Here is a 27,293-nt window from a genome sequence, read left to right as displayed (position 1 = left end):
GATGCCAGGCACCCACTAAAGCCACTCTCTCACTCTCCCTCTGCAACTGGACAGAGGAGAGAGAAAAAAAAAAAAGCTAAGGATTCCTGAGTTGAGATTAACAGCTGGGAGAGGTCACTTACTGATTACCTTCATGGGCAAAACAGACTCAAAGTGGGGATATTACTTAAATTTATTACTAACAGACAAAAAGTGAGAAATAAAAAAGTCTTAAAAACACATTCCCCTCACCTCTCCTTCCTTCCATGTTCTCCCTCCTCCCCCCCAGTAGTGCAGGGGGACGAGGAATGGGGGTTACAGTCAGTTGTTGTTTTGGCCACTGCTCAGGGAGAGGAGTCCTTTCCCTGCTCCTGTGGGTGCCCTCTCATGGGAGATAATCCTTGATAGACCTCTCCAGTGTGAGCCCACCCCACGGGAGACAGTCCTTGATGGACCTCTCTGGGGTGAGTCCATCCTTTGGACAGCAGTTCTTCCCAAACTGCTGTCCCGTGGGTCACTTCTCCATGGGGTGCAGTTCTTCACGAATGAGCTGTACCGGTGTGGGTCTTCCACAGGGGCCACAAGTCCTACCTGAGAAAAACCTGCTCCGGCGTGGGCTTCCCTCTCCATGGCCTGCACGTCTCTGGCAGGACCCTGTTCACTCTTGGGCCTCTCACGGGGTCACAGCCTCCTTCACAAATCCACCTGCACCAGCATGGGAGCCTTCATAGGCTGCAGGGGGGGGCTCTGCACCCCAAAGGTCCTCCAGGGGCTGCAGGGGGACAGCCTGCTCCATGGTCTGCACCACGGGCCACAGAGGCCTCAGCTCCAGTGCCTGGAGCACCTCCTCCCCCTCCTTCTGCACTGACCTTGATGTCTACCTTCTTGTTCCCACGTTCTCACTCTGCTCTTCCCTGGCTGGAATTCTCTCTGCGCCACAACCTTCTGTTCTTAAATATCTTATCACAGAGGCATCACTACTATTCCTAATTGCCTTGGCCTTGGCCAGCGGGAGGAAGTCCGTCCTGGAGCCGGCTGGCATTATCTCCATGGGACAGGGAAAGCTTCTAGGAGCTTTTAGCAGAAGCCACCCCTGTAGCCCCCCCGCTACCAAAACCCAGCCACAGTGACCCACTACAGTCACATTAAACCAACTGTTTCAAACATTAAAGTAAGGGGGTTTTTAACAACGTATTACCATCCCTAGGTATCCCTTGATCTTGGGTAAATACACACAGCTCCTCAGCAGCAACCTTCTTCACAGTCCTAAATGTTGTCATTCACCAGCACTGGCTCCAGTTTCTCAAATGTGATTTCATTCAGTTTAAAACAATTTCTTCTGATGCACATAACCTTAACTTTCTGATTGCTGAATTTCAATCACACCGTGCTGCCCGCTCATCCAATCTCACTAAGACCTCAGACACCTTTATCAGCTACAGCTAGCCTGGGGGATCCCAGGCATACCATAATTTTGCCACTTCCTCTATCACCATCTTGTCACAGTTATTGGAGGGGAAAAACAGACAGATTACACCGAAGACTTTATAAAATCCAAACACTGTCACTGATGTTTTTCTTTCTTACTCATTTTTGTGAGGATCAGCAATAAATCATTTCATTTTCTAGAATCCAGACAAGACTGCCTACTCTGTATGCCTATCTAAATCACAAGTGAAATTTAAGTTAGACTGTCACTGTCACTAGACCTTTTAGTCACTGTCACTAGACCTTTTTGTAAATACTAACCTTCATGAACAACAGATTTATTCTGTTCAGCAAAACCAGGTGCAACTTTCAGCATTGCTCTTACAGAAACTTGTAAAGAACAATAGATTTGAGAAAAGAGCGCATAACAAAACCTTATTCTGACTCAAAGGGCCACACTCAGCATCTGTAGCTATAAGATTCTAGTCAAAACCAAGGCAAAGCCAGTGTCTTGGTCATTTCCTATTACACTTCCCTTTCCTCATGCTCTCTCTTCACAGTCAGGTATAAAGTTCATGGTATTATGCTTAGGAAAACAAAGTACCTAGATAATTTCTTCTCAAATAGGTGGAGTTAACGGTGCAGTCAGCACAAGCAAAGAACTTTATTCTCCTTTATCAACAGACATGCTTTTTATTCATGTAATGGTACCCTTAAGGTCGTTCTTGGGTATTTCCTTGGATTGAATATAGATAGGTGGCAGAAAAGCAGGAAGTGAAAGACTTGCACTAATCGTTTTATAAGAATGAAGCCTTTGTACCCCTATGTGGTTGCGAGCTATGCTGGCGATGGTACACGCCTTTGGTAGGGTTGCCCATGCCAGACAGGTCAAAACCGTAGGGCCAGATACAATACATCCTTGGGCAGATACAATACATCATTAGCCTTCTGGCAGTCATCCTAGGAGAAGGACAACTCTAATCCCAAACCTGGGCAGATGGAGCTTGCTTAGCCCTGTAAGACCATCCATCTAAGAGAAGGTCACTCTAAACAAACCTACATCCTGAGGACCTCGCTGCCACCGTCCAAGCTCGCTCGGCCCTGGAGATGAACCTTGGGATTAAAGGGCGGGTTCAGATCCGCACATACTGTATCTCACCTAAAAAATCCCTTGCGCAGGTTCGAAGGCTTTACCCACATTTGCAAAGCCCTGTGGCGATGAACAAGGGTCGAAATGGCAGGTGAAAGGTGCACTGGAAGCCGCAGACCCAACCCTGCATGCAGGTGGTTCAGGGCATTGGTCATTAGAGACTGACCAGAGATGACAGTCTCTTGGGGCAGCACCCTGAATGTCCAAGCAGCCTTTTCAAGGACAGCACTGCTTGCTCTACTCAGAGAGGGGCCTAGAAAAGGTGGCCTAAACAAAGGTCATCTCCACTTTCACCCAGTTGGTTAACCGCAGGCCAACGGGCATCTTCTTCCAATGCGGTCACACAAAGATCAAAAGACAAAGGCACACACCTGCCTCCAAAGGTGTACCTAAATTAACTCTAGCATGTTGGAACTCAGAACCATGCCCGATTCTGTGGATAGCGGACGTCCTGAGCGTCGTTCTGCCCTAATTGCCCATGAGCTGGCTCGTCTCAACATCGACATTGCTGCTCTCAGTGAAGTTCATCTCCATGAGGAAGGCAGCCTCAGAGAACATGGTGCTGGTTACACACTCTTTTGGTCAGGTAAACCCAGAACCGAAAGGCATCTCTCAGGAGTTGGTTTCATGACTAAAAAGCTCTATTGTTCCTAAACTCGAAAATCTGCCAACAGGTCACTCTGACCGCATTATCTCCCTATGCCTTACACTAAACAACAAGCAACACGTCTTCTTTAGTATATATGCCCCAACTCTCCAAGTTGACCCTGCTGAAAAAGATAAATTTTACACCAACCTGTGCCGCCTTACCCAAAAGGTTCCCACAGATGATAAGATCATTGTCCTTGATGATTTCAATGTCAGAGTAGGAAAGAACTTTGAAGCCTCAAAGGAGTATAAGGCAAGCATGGTGTTGGAAACTGCAGTGGTAATGGTCGACTTCTGTTAGAATTCTGTGTGGAGCAACAGCTCACCATCACTAATACTATCTTTCTGCAGAAAAATAGTCTGAAGACAACCTGGATGCATCCTAGATCTAAGCATTGGCACCTCATTGATGACATCTTGGTGTGAGGGAGAGATGTCTGCGATGTCCCATCACACCCACATGACGCCTAGTGCAGAATGCCAAACAGACCATCAACTTGTGCACTGTAACCTTAACTTCAATCTTAAATTCAAACCTAAAAGGGGCAGTATCCCAAGGAGGAGACTCCACATTAACAATCTCCAATCAGTCACAGTGAGAGACAGATTCCAGGCAAATCTTCAAACTAGGCTTGAAAACCATTCCATAGATTCTACAGATGCCTCTCCTGAAACACTTTGGTACCATATTAAAAACAGTATCCTGCAGTCCTCTGAAGAATCCTTAGGGTTCTCCTTCGAGAAGAACAAGAACTGGTTTGATGAAAACAATCAAGAGATCCAGGAATTGCTGAGGTAGAAGAGAACTGCTCAACAAGCGCACCTTGCACTGCCGTCTCGTCACGTAAGAAAAGCAGCCTTTCGTCTTGTGCGCAGCAGGCTCCACCAGAAACTCCGTGACATCCAGAACAAATGGTGGATCAATCTAGCTGAAAAAAATCAATTATGCGCAGATACAGGTTGTAACAGACAGATAACATACAAATGCCAAAAATTATGTTTCGCCATTGTTTCTGCCTGTCAAAAACTTCCTACCAAAACTTCTGTGTCAGTTTTCCACCAGAAGTTCTCACCAGAGTCTTCTCACGGGAGTTTTCCTGCTAAAAGATCCTGGTATTGTTCACAGTTATCATATCTCTGTGAACATCTGAACAGGGCTACGTGCCAAAACACCACAGACTACCTCCTTGAACACTATAAAAAGCTGAAGAGAAATTTTGGAAAATCAGGGAACGAGGAATGGAAGAGAGAGTTGGCTATAACCGCTAACTCACCCTCCGCCTCACCCTCACCTTTCCTTCTATCACCTGGAAGCTGCCTGTCTGAAGCTGGACGCCTGTCGTCTTGCAGTGGACTGGGACCCACCGTGCTTCCTGCATGAGTTTTTCCACCCTGACCCTATTTCTGAGAGGTACAGCAGGACCGAGGCCTCTGCACAAGCCTGAGACAGGGCCGGTGTGAGTGACGGCGTGAGCTGCGGAGAAGCCCACATCCTGGCTGCATTCCAGACTCCCTGCAGCTAAAGAGATAACATTGAAAGTGGCAGAGACTACAGAAAAAAAAGGGGCAAAACTGCTTCTTTCTCTCCCTCTCCCCCCCCCACTCCACAAATCAGGTTGGACAAGAAGGTAGTTTGTTTGGTGGTAACCTTTTCTCTCTGCTTTTTAAAAGTAATCTTAGCATTTTCTAACCTTTTCTTATTTTTTCCTCTTTCTCTTTGCATCTCTTAGCAATAAATAAAAACAGTTTTGGTATTAACAGAAAACTTGTATGAGTTTTAATTTTGCTTAAGGGAACATTCGAATATAAAAATTCTTTCTGCAATATTTAGGCAGATTGCAACACAGGTGATCAAAGAGGATTCTACGAGGCCTTGAAAACAGCATACGGGCCTACATACCAGGTACAAAGCTCTCTACTCAGCGTCAATGGTCAAATGCTTCTAAAAGACAAAACCTCCATTCTGAATTGACGGTCTGAACACTTTCAGACCCTTTTCAGTACTAGTCGTGTAGTCCAAGACTCAGCTATTCAGTCCATCACACAACAACCGGTGAAGTATGAATTGGATATTGCCCCCACTTTCGGAGAAACCCTTAAGGTCATACAGCAGATGAAAATCGACAAGGCAGTTGGGGTTGATGGAATTCCACCTGAAGTCTGGAAAAATGGGGGCCATGCACTCCATGCTAAATTTCACGAGTTTGTGGCGCACTGTTGGGAACTAGGCCAACTACCATCAGACCTCTGTGACACAGTCATCATCACTTTGTATAAGAAGAAAGGAATTAAATCAGACTGTTCAAATTACCATGGTATTACTCTGCTCTCCATTGCTGGCAAAATCTTGGCGAGAATACTCTTGAACAGACTAATACCTGCTATAGCAGAAGGAATTCTACCTGAAAGCCAGTGTGGTTTCAGAGCCAACAGGAGTACCACAGACATGGTATTTGTCCTCAGACAACTGCAAGAGAAGTGTAGGGAACAGAACAAAGGTCTCTATGTAACCTTTGTCGACCTCACCAAGGCTTTTGATACTGTGAGTAGAAGAGGTCTGTGGCAGATTTTGGAACGCTTAGGTTGTTCCCCCAAGTTCCTTAAAATGATCATCTCACTCCATGAGGATCAGCACGGCCAAGTCAGATATGGCAACACACTTTCTGAGCCCTTTTTAATTAAGAATGGTGTGAAACAAGGCTGTGTTCTTGCACCAACTCTATTCACAGTCTTTTTCAGCATGATGCTCCAAAGGACCACGTCAGACCTCGATGATCAGGATGGTATCTATATCCGATACCGTACTGATGGAAGCCTGTTCAACCTAAGGCGACTGAAGGCCCACACTAAGACCTTAAACCATCTTGTCTGGGAGCTGCTTTATGCTGATGACGTTGCCCTTGTTGCCCACACAGAAGCAGCTCTGCAGCGTTTAACATCCTGCTTTGCAACACTGCTGAGCTCTTTGGACTGGAAGTCAGCTTAAAGAAGACAGAAGATCTCTATCAACCTGCACCTCAGGAAGTCTTCCATCATCCCCATATCACCATTGGCCAATCAGTTTAATTTCCTAGGTAGCCTCATCTCCTCTGATGGTAAGACTGATGGAGAGATAGACAATAGGTTAGCAAAGGCATACTGTGCCTTCGGAAAGCTTCATAAAAGAGTATGGTGAAATAAACACTTGAAGAAAAGTACTAAGATCAGTGTTTACAAAGCCATAGTGCTGTCTACTCTTTTATATGGATTTGAATCATGGGCCATTTACTGCCACCACCTGCAACTCCTAGAATGCCTTCCATGAATGCTGTCTTTGTACAATCCTAAACATTCACTGGTCAGATTATGTGACCAATACATCTGTTCTAGAATAAGCAGCAGTCACAAGCATTGAGGCCATGTTGATGAGAACACAGCTGCGTTGGGCAGGGCACAACTCAAGGATGATGGACCACCGCCCCCCTAAGATCTTGCTCTATGGTGAACTGGCCACCGGCTGCTGTAAGAGAGGAGCCCTGAAGTGAAGATACAAGGACTCCCTGAAACAACATCTCAGCCTTGGCCATATTGATCAACATAACTGATCTACTCTGGCTTCTAATCGGGAGGCCTGGAGACACACTGTCTTTAATGCTGCTGCTTCCTTTGAGAACACACGCAGGATAACTCTTGAGGAGAAAAGACAATGCAGAAAGAATCATGCCTTGCAGAATATACCACTTAAGGAGTGTTTCTGCTGTGCCTTTTGCAACCGGACGTGCCTACTTCGTATTGGCCTTTTTGGCCACCAACACGCTTGTAACAAACATGGGTAGAGCCCTTCCCAAATCTTCGTTCGCAAAGCCCAGCCATGATGGCACCCTTAACTATGATCATAGCTACCTTTAAAGCAAAACTAACAGGATTTGCAAGAAGGAGCACTGCTGCTACCATAACCTGGCTTTTAAAAGCACACAACTTGGGCTGGAGAGCCTTAGTGCTTAGAATAAAGCCAGTGGAGGATGATGTACTTTTCATATCACATCAAAGCACGCCATGTTGGGTGACGAGTACCTTACAAATGCCATTCATGATTTAATATAACAACAATTCCATCCCAATTTGTTTATAGCATGCTCCAGAGTGGTGTGATTTGAGAGATTAAAACAAAACCAAAATCACAAAAGACAACCTTGCGGAAATATGAAAAGAGAAATGTGGCTGGAGAAGAAGTACAACTCCAACTAAGATGACACCTTTTCAATATTTCAGTAAAAAAACCACAACCGATTACATTAATTTATTCTCACAAAAACAACATTTCACATCTCTAATCTTCTAATGGTGTTTCCACATCTGTTCCTTCACTGTAATCCGAACACTGGTGGCTTCCTTTATACATATTAGGTAAAAAACATATACCTGACTAGGTTGTCTACTATAAAAGTAGACAGATGAATGGGCTATGTGTCCAGAAACCAAAACAAACCAAAGAATTAAGGAGAGGTAAAGGACTTCCAAAATATCCCCGGGGAAGCATCTTTGACCAGAGTAACCATGGCGTGTGGATGCACGTCTGTGGAGAACTCTACTTAAGGGATCGTGAAAGACCACCACCAAAAAGATCCCAGCTTTCTGTGTGTGCATTCACGTGCTCACTTTGAAGAACAAAAAGCAACAGAGGTAGCCGATGATGATGATTATACTCCTGCAATACATCTAAAAAGAGCCCTGGGCTCTTAAATGAATGCTTGCACAGCTGTGTCTCGCTTCTGCAGCATGACATTACCTGACACCTCTTCAGAAAACCAAGCAGAGAGAAAAATAATCTTGATTTTTATCTTACCAACATTGCACTCTTCCGCTTTTCTTCTCCCAAAATTGTCAGCTCCATTAGTTGACCTAGTGCGTTTCGGTCTCTCCTTACAGGGTAGGTAGTCGTCATCATCTTAAAGAAACATAAAAATTGAACACTGGTTCAATGTCCAGACAACTCATGTGCAATGCTGGAACTGCTTTGAATTTCAAAGCTCTAATGCAAGTATTGGACTGGGCTTATCAGGGCACCAAACTGTGCAACACATTACTTATGTGAGAAACTTTAGAAAGCTCCTCTTCCTACTTCTGTAGGAATAAACTGTGCAAGGTAGCCTCTGTAAGGTACAAGACAGCAAAAAGCACAGCAGCTTCTGTACTTCCTAAGGAAAACAACATTGTGTTTTGAAACATGACTGCAAACCTCACAATCATAAAATGACCATGCAACAGCAAAAGGAAATCAGGAAATAAACTGTGCAGATATTGACTACATTTTTTATCTAACTGGAAGTAGTACCCTTCCACTAGAAAGTCTCGCAACAACAGTACCTAAGTTTTGTCTTGAAGAGCTCAAAGGTGCTAAAACCAGTTTCGAAACACTGTAAAACTAATGGACACAAATGAAAACTCATGTAACAGGTCAACTCCACCTAAAACACACACAGATGGACAGACAGGAAAACTGCAAATGCAGGAATTTTTGCGTGAGCTGCTACTCAGCCAGTCACTTCTCAATCCAACCCTATCCTCCTTAGGTTCCTGAGCTAGGAAGACTGTCCAATTCCCAACACCTGCAACCTTAATGGAAAATGAACCATTTCAACAGACAATCAATTTCACATAAAGAATAGCAGGCACCCAGGTCACTAAGGGCATAGTTTACTTCGCAAGAATAACATGACATATTGACACATCTTGTACCTATGTAGTTGTATTATATTCCGTCAGATCATTTTTACTTTTGCGGAAAGACTTTTACGGATACACAGAACTTAATGACTCTTATTACCTCTTCTGTTGAGGTAATAAGAACTCTTCTGTAAGAGTTATTTTATTGCTGGATGACAAAAAAATACTAGTAATGCCAGAAGTGTCAACTTTGTCCTAAATGCCCCTGCCTATTTCCTAGATTGCTAATTGGGTGGTCTCAATCCTAATCGAATTCCAGAAGCAAGCACTGCAAAGCCACTCTCAAAAGTGTTTTAAAGCAGCCACAGGACATGTAATCCACAAACACAAGAAACAGAGCTGACTCCCAACCAAGATCCTAGACTGAAAACAACAGCAACACTGGGCAGTGGCTTTAGTGCCATTCAGATGAGAAAGGCAAGTGGCAAGTACAAAGGTTTTTCTCTCGTATTTATCGCTATGAGGCAAATAAATTGAGGTTTCACTGTGACACAGCCCTTCTGTACTGGTACAGTTCTTCCCAGAAGCGAGTGTTCACCAGAAATTTTATATAACTACAGTGTGCTTACAAAACAATGTGTTCTTCAGAATGAATGAAAGTTATAACATCCTGTGTGTTCAAGGAGTATTCTTCATTACCAACACTTGAAATGAACGTGAAAGATGCAAACTGCTGCCTGGCATCATTTCAAAACCAGCCCAGGAAGTCCAATATCCTTCAGCATATTGTAGCTTTATAAAACTTCTGGACTAGATCTGTTTACCAAGCAGTGCACAATCCAAGCTGCAGTCAACACTGGCACATAAGTCTGTTTATTCAGTGACAAGTAACCCAGGCACTGGAAAGCATTTTTTGAATATAAAAATGTCCAACAGACTGAAATCAATGAACCACTGAACTGACCTTCAAGAGTGACCTCAACCTCAGGATCCTCACTTGTTTCTGACGAGTCATGCTGGGAGGAAGCTGAAAGGGAAAATCAGGGCTGCTGAATGATGGACACAGAAAAGGGTTTTCTAACCAAACACTCCACTCTTCAGATTCAGAGGAGAACGAGAACTTCAACAGGACTCTGACTGCCACTCTCCACAAGACGGCAGTCATTACTTCTGCAGAACTGCGACCATCATCTGGACCAACAGGTTTCCTTTCCTTTTACTTTGCACCCGGGGGGGCCACGTGGTAACAGCAAATGAACACCATTCTCTTCTTGTCACAGGGGGCTGGGTAATACAGCTGCCTTTGGGGGGTAAAACCAGTTTTTGCTCTATCATTCTATTTATTGTAATCTTTTTAGTAAATTGCAACTCTGACTTGTAATCTCTCTTGAGTTGGGTTCATTTCTCCTGCCGGTTTACTTTTAAACCAGCACAGGTCACAAAAATAACTGTCACATCAACTGACTGCTTAAAACACTGTGAGAGCATCAGAAAAGTTTAAAAAAAATAATAAAAGATTCTAGCATGCCCCAGAATGGTGTGATTTGAGAGATTAAAGCAAAACCAAAATCACAAAAGGCAACCTTGTGGAAATATGAAAAGAGAAATGTGGTTGGAGAAGAAGTACAACTCCAATTAAGGTGACACCTTTTCAAATATTTCAGTAAAAAAAAACCAACCAATTACGTTAATTTATTCTCACAAAAAACATTTCACATCTCTAATCTTCTAACTGTGTTTCCACATCTGTTCCTTCACTGCAATCTGAACACTGGTGGCTTCCTTTATACATATCAGGTAAAAAACATATACCTGACTAGGCTGTCTACTATAAAAATAGACAGATGAATGGGCTATGTGTCCAGAAACCAAAACAAACAAAGGAATAAAGGAGAGGTAAAGGACTTCCAAAAAATCCCAGGGGAAGCATCTTTGACCAGAGTAACCACGGCGTGTGGGTGCATTTCTGTGGAGAACTCTACTTAAGGGATCATGAAAGAACACCACCAAAAAGATCCCAGCTTTCTGTGTGTCCATTCACGTGCTCACTTTGAAGAACTAAAAGCAACAGAGGTAGCCTATGATGATGATTATACTCCTGCAATACATCTACAAAGAGCCCTGAGCTCTTAAATGAATGCTTGCACTGGTGTGTCTCGCTCCTGCAGCATAATATCTTTTTATAAAACCAAGCAGAGAGAAGAAATATGCTTTACTGTAGGTGTGTTACCCTTTCAGAAGAATTTGTAACGAGGAGTTAGAACTTGTTTTCCCTAAGGTAGTCCCTCCTGCCCAAGAGTACACTTTAAAAAACAACTGGATGTTTTCCCTTCCCTTCACCTTTTGCATTCCAGAGAAAAAAGCTGCAGTCTCTCTCTCTGGGCTGAGGAGAGAGAAACCCTCATGGGTGTTACAGGCCATGCTGGCGGTGAGCCTGGGGGGAGGAGGCCAGAGAAGAAAACAAGCCTGGCAGAGATCAGGAGGCAGGAGTTTCTCAGGCCCAGCATTTTCCTCAGCTGGGGCAGATTTTGTTTTGTCAGTTTTTGTGTTCTTACCTTGGAAATAAACCTTTTTTGGGATCGTTCCAATGCCTTGGCATTTTGGGGGGATACCTGCGTGTATCTCACTCTGCACTTACCAACATTGCACTTTTCCACTTTTCTTCTCCCTGAATTGCCAGCTCCAATAGTTGACCTAGTGCGTTTCGGTCGCTTGTTAGGGGGCAGATAGTCATCATCATCTTAAAGAAACATAAAAATTGAACACTGGTTCAATGTCCAGAAAACTCATGTGCAATGCTGGAACTGCTTTGAATTTCAAAGCTCTAATGCAAGTATTGGACAACGAGCAGACAAAGACAATCAATTTCACATAAAGAATAGCAGGTACCTAGGAGTTTGCTATGCAAAAATAACATGACATATTGACACACCTTGTATCTATGCAGTTGTATTATATTCCGTCAGACAAAACCCCTTCAGACCATTTTTACTTTTGTGTAAAGGCCTTTACGGATACACAGAACTTAATGACTCTTCTCTTATTACCTCTTCTATTGAGGTAATGTAAGAGTTATTTTATTGCTAGATGACAAAAAGGTAATAATAGTGCCAGAAATGTACTAAATGCCCCTGCCTATTTCCTAGATTGCTAATTGGGTGGTCTCAATCCTAATCGAATTCCAGAAGCAAGCACTGCAAAGCCACTCGCAGAAGTGCTTTAAAGCAGTCACAGGACATGTAATCCACAAACACAAGAAACAGAGCTGGCTCCCAACCAAGATCCTAGACTGAAAACAACAGCAACACTGGGCAGTGGCTTTAGTGCCATTCAGATGAGAAAGGCAAGTGGCAAGTACAAAGGTTTTTCTCTCGTATTTATCGCTATGAGGCAAATAAATTGAGGCTTCACTTATGCCACCTGTGACACAGCCCTTCTGTTCTGGTACAGTTCTTCCCAGAAGCGAGTGTTCACCAGAAATTTTATATAACTACAGTGTGCTTACAAAACAATGTGTTCTTCAGAATGAATGAAAGTTATAACATCCTGTGTGTTCAAGGAGTATTCTTCATTACCAACACTTGAAATGAACGTGAAAGATGCAAACTGCTGCCTGGCATCATTTCAAAACCAGCCCAGGAAGTCCAATATCCTTCAGCATATTGTAGCTTTATAAAACTTCTGGACTAGATCTGTTTACCAAGCAGTGCACAATCCAAGCTGCAGTCAACACTGGCACATAAGTCTGTTTATTCAGTGACAAGTAACCCAGGCACTGGAAAGCATTTTTTGAATATAAAAATGTCCAACAGACTGAAATCAATGAACCACTGAACTGACCTTCTTCATTGGAGAACTCAACCTCAGAATCCTCACTTGTTTCTGACGAGTCATGCTGGGAGGAAGCTGAAAGGGGAAAACAGGGCTGCTGAATGATGGACACAGAAAAGGGTTTTCTAACCAAACACTCCACGATTCTGCATTGAAACTAACATTTGTCAGAGAAACCCCTGGCACTCACTGCAGGCAACAAAAGCAGAAGCAAAGATATTTTACCAAAAGCCTTGAAGCAATTCCAGACAAGGGTAAGGAGGTGAGGATTACACTTGCTAAACCACGTGTGCAGCAGTGCAGAGTCGGTGGCAAGGACAGTAGGAAATCCCTTGTTCTTGGCTTAGAAGGATTAATACAATCATCAATATTTTTCTCTTTGTTATCAAGGATTACTGAAAATATAAACAAAGGCTGTGTGCCACCACAGATTAGGCATTTCTTTACCATTTACACAGCCTCTGGCTGTTGCACTGTAATGACCACCATAACAGGCTGCAAGGCCAATAATGAAACACAGGAGGGAAATTCATGATCACAAAGGCTTTTGTTGGGGCCATGTGCACCAACAAAACAAACAGGATTAGGCCTATCAACACTCGGTGTGAGAAACAGCAATTTACATTCAACTGCAGTAAAGTTTAAAAAACTACAGGCAGCTAGATCAGAAACTATACCAACATTAAGCAGCAGGGTATGAAGGAACGTGTTTTACTTATTCTGGCACAGTAATGCTGCACTTGTGCATTTTCAAGAGCATCTGCTTTCAGATCTCCGTAAGATGGAGTATGATATCGCTTTGGGAGCAAGTTGGAAGGAATCTCTGCTTCAAAGGCCCTTCATGTGATGTTGTCTATAGTAGACGTTCAGCAGCATCTCCTGATGACACCTTAACTGGAGTATATTTGAACTATATCAAACAGATCATCCCGTCCATGGAAAACAGGGAATGATGTTTTGCTCTAATTCCGAGTGAATGCTGGGTGGATAACTACCAAATGCAAAGTACAACAAAACGAAATAATTAGTTGGTCTTTCTTTTAGTAGACGGGAACATAAAGTACGGTCATGTCCTAGTTACAGAGGCCTGGACCTGTCGAGGTTGACAGAGAACCTGTCAGCAGCCTGGCAATTAGTGACGAGGAATTTAAACAACTTTTAGGAAATATTTACTGTAATGCAGGACGGAACAAACGTAATGCAGCCCAGACCAAAGGTCACCAATCAAAAAGTGTATAGTGTCACCAATAGCATGTTACAGCATGCACAGTGTCTTCAGTGTCACCAATAAGAGTGTGTGCAGTGTCTTCTGTATTACCAATTAAAGCATATACAGTGTTTTATGCTTTAGACTTTTGACCAATTGGGTTGTGGCACGATAGTGTCCAAAGAGTATGAAAGAAACACTTGAGAGCAATAAACAGCTTCCTGATCACCTTACACCTGGACTATGTCTGATATCTGTGTCATTTTGGCCGTTCCGACTTTATCAGCGACATATGGAAACGCCAATGTGATTGCAGCATGGAAGAAAGATTTATCTCCAACTCCGAGAAAGAGTTTGGAGGAATTCCACTCTGAGAGAGAGGGGCTGCCATGACTTCCCTCCTAGAGGGGGAAAGAGCAGAGATTTTCTCTCCTAGAGAGAGAGAGAGGACCTGTGGGACAAGGCACAGGGGGAACGGAGCCCGGTGAAGCTTGAGAGTGGGCATGGTTCCCGTGAAAAGGTCCGAACCTGAACTTTTTCGAACCCTCATTAGGTAAGCTAATGGGGGTGCCACCGGGGACAATATTTTAACAATGGGACAGCATATAATGAAGGAGGAAAGTGTAGTTCTATCTACGTGGAAATCCCTCCTTAACCGAAAGAATGTCAAGGTTGCTGAATTTAATTTACGACATGTGCTGTTACAGTACTGAAAATAAGGCTTTGAAGCTACTACGTTAAGTTGCATTTCATGTGTTTGCCTAACACTTGCTCTGTGAGACTTTGAAAGATTTAGAAGCGTAAGGGAGGCAACAATCTATGCAATAATTCATATAAGAACTAAAACTCTTAAACGCAGTTGCCCAGAAAGATAAGCAGGTTGCCGATGTAACAAATTGTCCTTGAACTACACCTCCAAGCAAAAAAATGCAGAAAAATTTAATAATTCACTCCCGGAGACAGAAAAGAAGTAAGGACCGCCCCCCTCTCCATTTGCCACTGCTGCAGAAGAAACAGTTTTTCCACCAGATAACTCCACCAAGAAAACAACTAAGAAAAGAAATTCAAGTCAAGATATATAAGTGAATGGAGGGGGACAGAGATAAATTAGAACAGTGGGGGTTGGGCAGAAAACAGGACAGCAAGGCCCATCCCTGTATAAGCTATTGAACTTAAAAGTCAGCACCTACCTCCTTTTCTTGCTTTTTTGTAGCCTGAGTTACCTATTTTTTGTTCATGTACTAATTGGCTGTTTCAGTCTCACAATGTGTGTAAGATAAAATACAAAAAATATGCAACAAATCAAGTTTGGTGTCATGGAAGCCTGAAGAAGACAATCTCTGCCGTGGGGGGAAGAAAAGAGGGGGCAAAAACTACCTCTGATATTTCTGTTAATTCTCGTGTTAACTGTAGTGTCTGTGGAATGTGTTTTTGTGAGCTCACAATATTATTGTTACTGTGTGTGTGCGTATGTGAAGAAACAAAGTTCTTTGCCAGGAAAAATTCAAAAGCAGGAGTGAAACTCTCCTACTTTGTAAAAATTGCAACTTTGTAACCTTCTGATTGGCGAGAGAAATTGTCTTACAATTTCATAACATAGTCTCACTAACTGTTTTCTGAAGTTGTTCATTAAAATAACCAAAATTGTTTTAAAATACATACATAAATGTAATGGAGAAATAGAGTTTTTAAAGTAACTGCTGACAACTGCCTGTGATAAGAAAATTCCAAGGTATGTGGGAGGAGCGATTCTCCAGCAGAGCTGCTAAGCACAGCTGCTCTACCTTCCCTCTCCCCCCCTGCTCAAACAGCTCTGTAAACATTCTTTTGTTGCTTCTGTATTTTACAGATAGGTTTTTTGAGATTGTTGAGGAAGCCTTAAGATAGACTTATTTGGTGGAATACCTAGCTCAAAAATAACTTATTTGACAGGGGCAGTTTTTGCCAGAGAAAAAAAGGGAAAAATAAATGAACTGTTTCTAGCTGGAAGTTTCCACCTTTGTGGAAAGAGAGATAAAATCTAAAGATATAATACAGGAAAATGCCTAACAACAGACAGTGTTTCAAGTTTAAACTGCATCTGTCCTAGACTCTGTGCTAAGCAGCAGAGGTGTGTCCCTGTTATAGGTGACAAGCTTAAGCCAGAACTGTTGCTGCTTTGCCAGGTGTGCATTCTGGATCCCCTGGTATACTCTTATGAGCAAAACCCTAGTTTAAAACAACCTGAGTGAGTTTTACTGTGACTTTATGTAAATTGTTAAAGTTGAAAGCTACTTTACGAGTGTTAACTTCTTAAATACATCTATGTAAGTTAAACTGTTACACCTATTTTGTTTAAATAAGATGTTTAAAGTTTTCACGCATATCCCAGAAAAATACATAAATATCAGCAAAAATTCAGAATTGGCTGCTTATAAATCCTAGCTGATCATATAGTTTCAGAGGCTGGGTGAGACTGCTTAAATTTTAAAAGGATGTGACTGTTCTCCAGTTTCATTTTTTACATTCAGAGAGGCAGGAATCTGCCCTATGAATTTGTGAATCCTGTTCAAATCCTAAGCCATGTGTGGCTAGATAATAGAAAAGTAAAAGATGCAGAACTACATTTAATCCAATTATGCAACTAAAACCCTTATCAAAATCAGTAATCTCATCCTCTGAAAGATTTCCATATGCTGAGATTTTGAACAGCCAACTGTTTCTTCATAATGAAAGCTGCTATTTGCTTTTATTGAAGCTACAGTGACCTTCCTGAAATTGTGTGTTTTACTTTACAATAGGAGAGAATTGTTCTGCAGTACATGATAAAATGCTGTTCAAATTGATAAAAGCAAAGTAAAAGGAAATACAGAAGTTAGAGACCTAAAAAGATGAGCTAAAACTAAATGTGATTGTTCTAACCAATGTTATTTGAGAAGCAGGATTGAAGAATGCTCCAGAAAAAATTCAAAGAACCAAGCCATGGAACCTATCTCCAACAGAGAGAATTACATCACACAGAATCATCACTAGGCCTTTGAGTCCAAAGATAAACTGTGAAATTACCCAGGATACCCACTTAAAACTGACTGAACTATTAATAACAAATTTGTGAGGTCTTTATTAAAGGTGAAGAACAACTAAAGAAAGCAGATGAACAAGAGCCGAGAGTTAATTACGTCCCACACATCAGAGACAATTTAGACTGACTTCTCACAGAAGACACTGAATTTCGAGCTGTATTAGCAGACTGTAATAGTGATTTATCTATTCATTTTTCTAGGTACCGACTATAGACAGAAATCATGTGTTGCTGCCAATCACTCATTACTCATGTAACTCAGACATTGGTTTAACTTCTCCACAGTTTAGGAAGTTTTGAAAAACTGTAAGGACAAGTAATGTTGTAATTTGCTGGTTTTCCAGAGCTAAAACAATTCTTGCAGGTTGGGGTGCATGTCATGCTGCAGACATCCAGCATAAATCTCTAAAAGTTACAACATTACACTCAGTGTGAGGGGGCATGAACCTCTTTAACAGAATTATTTGCAATGCACCGCATGAATTCTAATAACTGTTTTGGTTTCCTTTAGTGACTACTGCTGTGAAGCTTCTCTTAATATACTGAATGTAAACGTTCAGAAATTCTTTTTCAGTATTAACACTGTTGGGTAGATGATCCCATGATAACGTATTGTACAGGCTAATTTAATCCATATTTGATACAATATTCCTTCGATTCAATCAAGATGTGAATTATGAGTAACTAAATTCAAGAAGTGAAATACCATTTGTATTAATTTACAGCTCTTACAGCATGTTGCTAAAAGATGAACAAAAATATAGAATTAGATGATGCACTAATAGAATAACATAACCCTGAATTTTACACATGAATGGAAATTGCTTTATAGAGCACTTCATTCCATGCAAGATTTCTAATACCCTTTAATGTTAAAAGTGAAAGTAAGGATAATTCTTCTAATGGAAAAATAGATGTTAGTGCTTTAAAGATTAAATTTCAGTAAGCTACAAACATGTCCCACCTATCTCAGGAAAAATAGGACTTTTAAGTACTGACTTTACATAAAACAGAATACACATGACTTGAGCATTGCAATTTCAGAAATTTTCACTAAAATAACTGTCTCTTTTTAACTTTGTGAAGAACGTGATACAATAATATTCAACTACAGACAGAAGCTTTATCTTATACCTTTTATTTTAACTTACAGGGACCAGCTGTAATACTAGTAGTGCAGTACTGTTCGTTGTCTGTGTAAAGGGACAAAACCTTACGTTTATACTTAAATTACTGATGTTTAAAAACTCCTGAGATTTTTATTATTCAAACAGTTCTTTAACTCGTTGCAGTTAAATTCAAAGGTCTAAATTGTTGATTTTTTTTCCTTTTTGCCCTTCTATATGTCTGCTTACTAAAAGAATAATTAAGAGTAATTCAAAAAATTTAATCCTAATCCAGATTACTGTAGTCCAGTGATTGCAAACTAAACCTTCTTTCATTCCTTTTCCCCCTTCCTGACATCACATTTGTGTCTCCCTGCAGCAAACTCATTGAAGAAGTCTATCAGCCAAATAATAAGGGGTTTTTTTGCATAACTAAGTCAGCTGTGTGGCCTGAGTATCAAGACTATGTTGTCTCCACAGTGAACTGACTTGAACACTTACGCAAATAAGCCCACAGGACAAGTGGAACTAAAAATAAGATCAAGTAGCACATATAACACATGATGTGTAATTTCTCTTGATGTTCCTTAATCATCTCCTTTAGAATGCTCTGTATGTACTACTGTCTTCTTAACTTTGACTTAACTGGCAGTTAGTACCCAAAATGAAATAGCATCAATAACAAATAATGGTTATAACAGTGGAACTTCGGTTGTGAAACAAATTGGGTACATTTTGGTTGGAAATTGAAGGTGTACGGGCATTACTTTCTTATATTCTTTTAACTCAAATGACATTGTTTTTATTGTGCTGCGTAGAAAAATCAAATTACTGCAAGATACAGATATGCGGAGATTCCTAACTCACTCATAGGACAAACTGTTGTCAAGAAAACATTTTACGCATCAAATGAACATTTTAAAATATAAAAAGGGGGGAAAGAGACTATGCAGGTGCATCAACAGATGATAAATCAGAATACAACTCATTTAAATTTGTTAGGCCTTATATTCCTTGTATGTATTCCTTTTCAAGCCAGGAACAGTTGTTAGACATGACTGCCAAAGATGACAAACTGAGAAGTACACAGCCAATAACTACTTAAAATGTAAACTGTGTAATTAAAATGTAAAAGTATAATAGAAATTCCAGCTATGCGTGAGTGAAGAGTGACTGACCTGGCCACCAATGAATGACTGAAGGGAGATTGTATGAGAGTGTCCTAGTTAGAACAGCTGGGACCGATTCATCACTGGATGGGTATAGCCCAAAACTGTGTATTCTATGGCCCTCCATGCCATTTCCCAGAAACTGCTGTCGGGGGTGGGGGGGGTCTGCCTGGGGGGGGGGGATGTTCCTGTCCTCATACCCTTTTATGGAATTCCCCGCTCTGAGGGAAGGATTGACCATTCCTGCCTGAACTGGAGAATATATAAACCTGGAGTTTCAGAACCTTTCTACCACTCGTGGGATCCAGAGGAAGACTGCAGCTCACCGCTCTCAACCAGCCTGAGACCACCACCCTCAACTGGACTGCAATCACCACTTTTGACCAGACTGCAACAGCTCTCCCACCAGCAGGTTTTTCCCCTCTTCCTTTACTTTGGACTCAAGGGGGGGCCCAAGGAACACCACTTTGTTCATGCCCCAGGGTGCTGGGTTATACATTTGGGTATTGTGGGTTAAAACCAATTGTTTGTTTGTATAATTGTACTTACTGTATTTATTTTAATAAACTGTTATTCTGACTTATAATCTCTCCTTTGAGTTGAGTTCATTTCCCCTGCTGGTTAACTCTTAAACCAGCACAGAGAGAGACTGTGTAGATATATATGTGTTACAATATCTGTGTGTGCGAACTTAACAATGCTTTTGTATTGGAGTGTTGAGACTTTGAGGGAATGTTTAACATGGATCTCTCGGACTGTAATGAATCCTTGTTTTGAATGGTGGACGAGCTCTCTGGATTCTTTCTTGGTGGGATGTTGTTGCTGTGTTTCTTTTTACCTTTGGATCAGGGGTTGCCATTGTTGGTGCCTTGCTTGATTAGCCTGTTGCAAAGGGACCCGCAATAGACTGTCAAAGCCATCTTTCTGGCATAAAATAAAAAAAGAGGGGGAATTGTCGGGGTTGACAGAGAACCTGTCAGCAACCTGGCAATTAGTGATGAGGAATTTAAACAATTTAAAGGAAATATTTACTGTAATGCAGGACGGAACAAACGTAATGCAGCCCAGACCAAAGGTCACCAATCAAAATGTGTATAGTGTCACCAAAAGCATGTTACAGCATGCACAGTGTCTTCAGTGTCACCAATAAGAGTGTGTGCAGTGTCTTCTGTATTACCAATTAAAGCATATACAGTGTTTTGTGCTTGAGACTTTTGACCAATTGGGTTGTGGCACGATAGTGTCCAAAGAGTATAAAAGAAACACTTGAGAGCAATAAACAGCTTCCTGATCACCTTACACCTGGACTATGTCGGATATCTGTGTCCTTTTGGTCGTTTCGACTTTATCAGAGACATGGACCTGTTTATCACTATGTGGGTATAACTAAAACTCTGTATTCTACACCCTCTGTGTCATTTCTAATGGACTGGTAATAGTGGACCGTTTGCAGCAGCTGTCCAGGGAGGCATTAGCACCTTCACACCCAGCCTGAGAGGGTCATCTCTGCTATTGGGCCATAAGGGATGGGCATAATAGGCAGCTGCAATGACCTAGGCCATCAAAGATTCCAAAAATATCCCAGGACTCACAGAGTTAAATCACCCATTGTGAAACTTCCTGCCCTGGAGGATGTACTAGGCATTCCCACCTGAACCTGAGAATATATAATCCTCCAGCTTTGGGACTTCTGGTACCACTCTTCGGATCCAGAGGAGGACAAGAACTTCAACAGGACTCTGACTGCCACTCTCCACAAGACGGCAGTCATTACTTCTGCAGAACTGCGACCATCATCTGGACCAACAGGCTTCCTTTCCTTTTACTTTGCACCCGGGGGGGCCACGTGGTAACAGCAAATGAACACCATTCTCTTCTTGTCACAGGGGGCTGGGTAATACAGCTGCCTTTGGGGGGTAAAACCAGTTTTTGCTCTATCATTCTATTTATTGTAATCTTTTTAGTAAATTGTAACTCTGACTTGTAATCTCTCTTGAGTTGGGTTCATTTCTCCTGCCGGTTTACTTTTAAACCAGCACAGGTCACAAAAATAACTGTCACATCAACTGACTGCTTAGAACACTTTGAGAGCATCAGAAGAGTTTAAAAAAAATAATAAAAGATTCTAGCATGCCCCAGAGTGGTGTGATTTAAAAGATTAAAACAAAACCAAAATCACAAAAGACAACCTTGCGGAAATATGAAAAGAGAAATGTGGCTGGAGAAGAAGTACAACTCCAACTAAGATGACACCTTTTCAAATATTTCAGTAAAAAAATCCCAACCGATTACGTTAATTTATTCTCACAAAAAAACCCATTTCACATCTCTGATCTTCTAACGGTGTTTCCACATCTGTTCCTTCACTGCAATCTGAACACTGGTGGCTTCCTTTATACATATCAGGTAAAAAACATATACCTGACTAGGCTGTCTACTATAAAAGTAGACAGATGAATGGGCTATGTGTCCAGAAACCAAAACAAACAAAGGAATAAAGGAGAGGTAAAGGACTTCCAAAAAATCCCAGGGGAAGCATCTTTGACCAGAGTAACCACGGCGTGTGGGTGCATTTCTGTGGAGAACTCTACTTAAGGGATCATGAAAGAACACCACCAAAAAGATCCCAGCTTTCTGTGTGTCCATTCACGTGCTCACTTTGAAGAACTAAAAGCAACAGAGGTAGCCTATGATGATTATACTCCTGCAATACATCTACAAAGAGCCCTGAGCTCTTAAATGAATGCTTGCACTGGTGTGTCTCGCTCCTGCAGCATAATATCTTTTTATAAAACCAAGTAGAGGGAAAAAAGATGCTTTATTTTTATCTTACTGTAGGGGTGGTACCCTTTCAGAAGAATTTGTAACGAGGAGTTAGAACTTGTTTTCCCTAAGGTAGTCCCTCCTGCCCAAGAGTACACTTTAAAAAACCTTTTGCATTTCAGAGAAAAAGCTGCAGTCTCTCTGGGCTGAGGAGAGAGAAACTCTCATGGGTGTTACAGGCCATGCTGGTGGTGAGCCTGGGGGGAGGAGGCCAGAGAAGAAAACAAGCCTGGCAGAGATCAGGAGGCAAGAGTTTCTCAGGGCCAGCATTTTCCTCAGCTGGGGCAGATTTTGTTTTGTCAGTTTTTGTGTTCTTACCTTGGAAATAAACCTTTTTTGGGATCGTTCCAATGCCTTGGCATTTTGGTGGGATACCTGCGTGTATCTCACTCTACACTTACCAACATTGCACTCTTCCACTTTTCTTCTCCCAGAATTGTCAGCTCCATTAGTTGACCTAGTGCGTTTTGGTCTCTCTTTACAGGGCAGGTAGTCGTCATCATCTTAAAGAAACATAAAAATTGAACACTGGTTCAATGTCCAGACAACTCATGTGCAATGCTGGAACTGCTTTGAATTTCAAAGCTCTAATGCAAGTATTGGACTGGGCTTATCAGGGTACCAAACTGTGCAACACATTACTTATGTGAGAAACTTTAGAAAGCTCCTCTTCTGTAGGAGGCGTGGCTAAGGTGGTACAGAGGATGTGCCCAGGTACAGAGCCCAAGGAGCATGCCCCAGAGTTAGTAAACTGGTTGGTTAAGAAAGTCACATGATATGTAAGGTTAAAAGAGCGCGCGAGTTTGAATAAATCCTCTTTGTCTCACCACCGCACGAGGAGCATCATTCATTCCTTGTTGTACAAGGGCCTAACCGCTACACTCTTCCTAGCTCTGTAGGAATAACCTGTGCAAGGCAGCCTCTGTAAGGCACAAAACAGCAAAAAGCACAGCTGCTTCTGTCATCATCATGGCTGGGCTTCGCAAACGAAGATTTGGGAAGGGCTCTATCCACATTTGTTACAGGCATGCTGGTGGCTAATAAGGCCAATACGTGACAGACATATCCGATTGCAAAAGGCACAGCAGAAAGACTCCTTAGATGGTTTATTCTGCAATACACGGTTCTTTCTGCGTTGCCTTTTCTCCTCGAGAGTGATCCTGCGTGTGTTCTCAAAGGAAACAGCTGCTTTACAGATGGTGTGTCTCCAGAACTCCTGATTGGAGGCCAGAGTGGACCAGTTATGGTGATCAATATGGCCAAGGATGAGATGTTGTTTCAGGGAGTCCTTGTATCTTCTCTTCAGGGCTCCTCTAATGCGACAGCCAGTGGCCAGTTCACCATAGAGCAAGATCTTAGGGGGGCGGTGGTTGGTCCTTCATCCTGGAGACGTGCCCTGCCCAGCACAGCTGTGTTCTCATCAACATGGCCTCAATACTTGTGACTGCTGCTTGCTCTAGAACAGATATATTGGTCACATAATCTGACCAGTGGATGTTTAGGATTGTACGGAGGCAGTGTTGATGGAAGCGTTCTAAGAGACGCAGGTGGTGGCGGTAGATGACCCGTGATTCGGAACCGTATAAGAGAGTAGACAGCACTATGGCTTTGTAAACAGTGATCTTGGTTTTTATCTTCAAGTGTTTATTATGCCATACTCTTTTGTGGAGTTTTCCAAAAGCACTATATGAGTTTGCTAACCTGTTGTCTATCTCGCCATCAGTCTTAAAATCCGAGGAGATGAGGCTACCTAGGTAATTAAACTACTGGACTGATTTGAGTTCTGATTGGCCAATGGTGATGTGGGGATGATGGAAGACTTCCTGAGGTGCAGGTTGATAGAGATCTTCTGTCTTCTTTAAGCTGACTTCCAGTCCAAAGAGCTCAGCAGCGTTGCAAAGCAGGATGTTAAACGCTGCAGAGCTGCTTCTGTGTGGGCAACAAGGGCAACATCATCAGCATAAAGCAGCTCCCAGACAAGATGGTTTAAGGTCTTAGTGTGGGCCTTCAGTCGCCTTAGGTTGAACAGGCTTCCATCAGTACGGTATCGGATATAGATACCATCCTGATCATCGAGGTCTGACGTGGCACTTTGGAGCATCATGCTTAAGAAGACTGTGAATAGGGTAGGAGCGAGAACACAGCCTTGTTTCACACCATTCTTAATTAAAAAGGGCTCAGAAAGTGTGTTGCCATATCTGACTTGGCCGTGCTGATCCTCATGGAGTGAGATGATCATTCTAAGGAACTTGGGGGGACAACCTAAACCTGCCACAGACCTTTTCTGCTCACAGTATCAAAAGCCTTGGTGAGGTCGACAAAGGTTACATAGAGACCTTTATTCTGTTCCCTACCCTTCTCTTGCAGTTGTCTGAGAACAAATCTGTACTTCCTAAGGAAAACAACACTGTGTTTTGAAACATGACTGCAAATCTCACAATCATAAAATGACCATGCAACAGCAATAGGAAATCAGGAAATAAACTGTGCAGATACAGACGACATTTTTTATCTAACTGGAAGTAGTACCCTTCCACTAGAAAGTCTCGCAACAACAGTACCTAAGTTTTGTCTTGAAGAGCTCAAAGGTGCTAAAACCAGTTTCGAAACACTGTAAAACTAATGGACACAAATGAAAACTCATATAAAAGGTCAACTCCACCTAAAACACACACAGATGGACAGACAGGAAAACTGCAAATGCAGGAATTTTTGCGTGAGCTGCTACTCAGCCAGTCACTTCTCAATCCAACCCTATCCTCCTTAGGTTCATGAGCTATTAAGTGTGGGGGGAGGCGGCGGGTACGTTGAGCCCCTAGAAGTTGACGAGCTTAAAATATCGTATGGTATAACGCCCTCCCTATGAGAGCAGTGAAGTTAATTAATTTGTTCCCATAAAGAGAGCAGCCTTGAGAAGCCGGGTGTTGACTAGAAAGATGATAAGCAGGATGGAATGTGCAAGGACAGAGATGTTGGCTGTGTTCAAAATTGCAGGTGTTAGTACTCTGGTGCTTTGTAGGATTTACGTTTAGAAAAAGTGTGCGGTAAAGTGTGGATTGGCTGCCTCAAAAAACGAGGTTGCTGCGCTAACGCAGCAGACAACTCTTGTCTCAACTCTCTCTGTGTGTTTGCTTTTTCTACCAACCAAACCTAACAAAAGGATAGATACCCTGCGACAATGAAGACTGTCCAATTCCCAACACCTGCAACCTTAATGGAAAATGAACCATTTTAATAAAGACAATCAATTTCACATAAAGAATAGCAGGTACCTAGGAGTTTGCTTCGCAAGAATAACTTGGCATATTGACACACCTTGTATCTATGCAGTTGTATTATATTCCGTCAGACAAAACCCCTTCAGACCATTTTTACTTTTGCGTAAAGGCCTTTACGGATACACAGAACTTAATGACTCCTCTCTTATTACCTCTTCTGTTGAGGTAATATAAGTTATTTTATTGCTGGATGACAAAAAGGTAATAATAGTGCCAGCAGTGTCAGCTTCTGTCCTAAATGCCCCTGCCTATTTCCTAGATTGCTAATTGGGTGGTCTTAATCCTAATTGAATTCCAGAAACAAGCACTGCAAAGTCACTCTCAAAAGTGTTTTAAAGCAGCCACAGGACATGTAATCCACAAACACAAGAAACAGAGCTGACTCCCAACCAAGATCCTAGACTGAAAACAACAGCAACACTGGGCAGTGGCTTTAGTGCCATTCAGATGAGAAAGGCAAGTGGCAAGTACAAAGGTTTTTCTCTCGTATTTATCGCTATGAGGCAAATAAATTGAGGCTTCACTTATGCCACCTGTGACACAGCCCTTCTGTTCTGGTACAGTTCTTCCCAGAAGCGAGTGTTCACCAGAAATTTTATATAGCTACAGTGTGCTTACAAAACAATGTAAGTACATTTTCTTCAGAATGAATGAAAGTTATAACATCCTGTGTGTTCAATGAGTATTCTTCATTACCAACACTTGAAATGAACGTGAAAGATGCAAACTGCTGCCTGGCATCATTTCAAAACCAGCCCAGGAAGTCCAATATCCTTCAGCATATTGTAGCTTTATAAAACTTCTGGACTAGGTCTGTTTACCAAGCAGTGCACAATCCAAGCTGCAGTCAACACTGGCACATAAGTCTGTTTATTCAGTGACAAGTAACCCAGGCACTGGAAAGCATTTTTTGAATATAAAAATGCCCAACAGACTGAAATCAATGAACCACTGAACTGACCTTCTTCATTGGAGAACTCAACCTCAGAATCCTCACTTGTTTCTGACGAGTCATGCTGGGAGGAAGCTGAAAAGGGGAAAACAGGGCTGCTGAATGATGGACACAGAAAAGGGTTTTCTAACCAAACACTCCACGATTCTGCATTGAAACTAACATTTGTCAGAGAAACCCCTGGCACTCACTGCAGGCAACAAAAGCAGAAGCAAAGATATTTTACCAAAAGCCTTGAAGCAATTCCAGACAAGGGTAAGGAGGTGAGGATTACACTTGCTAAACCACGTGTGCAGCAGTGCAGAGTTGGTGGCAAGGACAGTAGGAAATCCCTTGTTCTTGGCTTAGAAGGATTAATACAATCATCAATATTTTTCTCTTTGTTATCAAGGATTACTGAAAATATAAACAAAGGCTGTGTGCCACCACAGATTAGGCATTTCTTTACCATTTACACAGCCTCTGGCTGTTGCACTATAATGACCACCATAACAGGCTGCAAGGCCAATAATGAAACACGGGAGGGAAATTCATGATCACAAAGGCTTTTGTTGGGGCCATGTGCACCAACAAAACAAACAGGATTAGGCCTATCAACACTCGGTGTGAGAAACAGCAATTTACATTCAACTGCAGTAAAGTTTAAAAAACTACAGGCAGCTAGATCAGAAACTATACCAACATTAAGCAGCAGGGTATGAAGGAACGTGTTTTACTTATTCTGGCACAGTAATGCTGCACTTGTGCATTTTCAAGAGCATCTGCTTTCAGATCTCCGTAAGATGGAGTATGATATCGCTTTGGGAGCAAGTTGGAAGGAATCTCTGCTTCAAAGGCCCTTCACGTGATGTTGTCTATAGTAGACGTTCAGCAGCATCTCCTGAGACACCTTAACTGGAGTATATTTGAACTATGTCAAACAGATCATCCCGTCCATGGAAAACAGGGAATGATGTTTTGCTCTAATTCCGAGTGAATGCTGGGTGGATAACTACCAAATGCAAAGTACAACAAC

At 42.1% G+C, this 27,293-nt stretch overlaps 1 protein-coding gene across 50 annotated transcripts in view; it reads right to left on the bottom strand.

The window, feature by feature from the left end:
• Nucleotides 1-27,293, bottom strand: part of GTF2I (general transcription factor IIi) — a 107,322-nt gene that overhangs the window by 41,678 nt on the left and 38,351 nt on the right. For 8 of the 50 annotated variants that reach the window (XM_051809545.1, XM_051809523.1, XM_051809525.1 and 5 more), the window contains 6 exons: nt 26,288-26,353; nt 22,450-22,551; nt 12,692-12,757; nt 11,490-11,591; nt 9,816-9,878; nt 8,031-8,132 (listed from right to left, as the gene is read on the bottom strand). The exons of 5 other annotated variants lie outside the window; for them this stretch is intronic. In XM_051809545.1, the coding sequence (XP_051665505.1) occupies nt 8,031-8,132; nt 9,816-9,878; nt 11,490-11,591; nt 12,692-12,757; nt 22,450-22,551; nt 26,288-26,353 (501 nt within the window). The remainder of the gene's footprint in view (nt 1-8,030; nt 8,133-9,815; nt 9,879-11,489; nt 11,592-12,691; nt 12,758-22,449; nt 22,552-26,287; nt 26,354-27,293) is intronic. 37 more of the 50 variants (XM_051809524.1, XM_051809528.1, XM_051809540.1 and 34 more) reach the window with 23 other exon arrangements.

The sequence above is a fragment of the Manacus candei genome, unplaced genomic scaffold (genome assembly GCF_025592945.1).
Source record: "Manacus candei isolate 608988 ecotype Guabito, Panama unplaced genomic scaffold, ASM2559294v1 h1tg000076l, whole genome shotgun sequence".
Classification (NCBI taxonomy): domain Eukaryota; kingdom Metazoa; phylum Chordata; class Aves; order Passeriformes; family Pipridae; genus Manacus; species Manacus candei.
The sequence above is the reverse complement of the archived record's forward strand: the minus strand, read 5'-3'. Positions and strand labels throughout refer to the sequence as shown.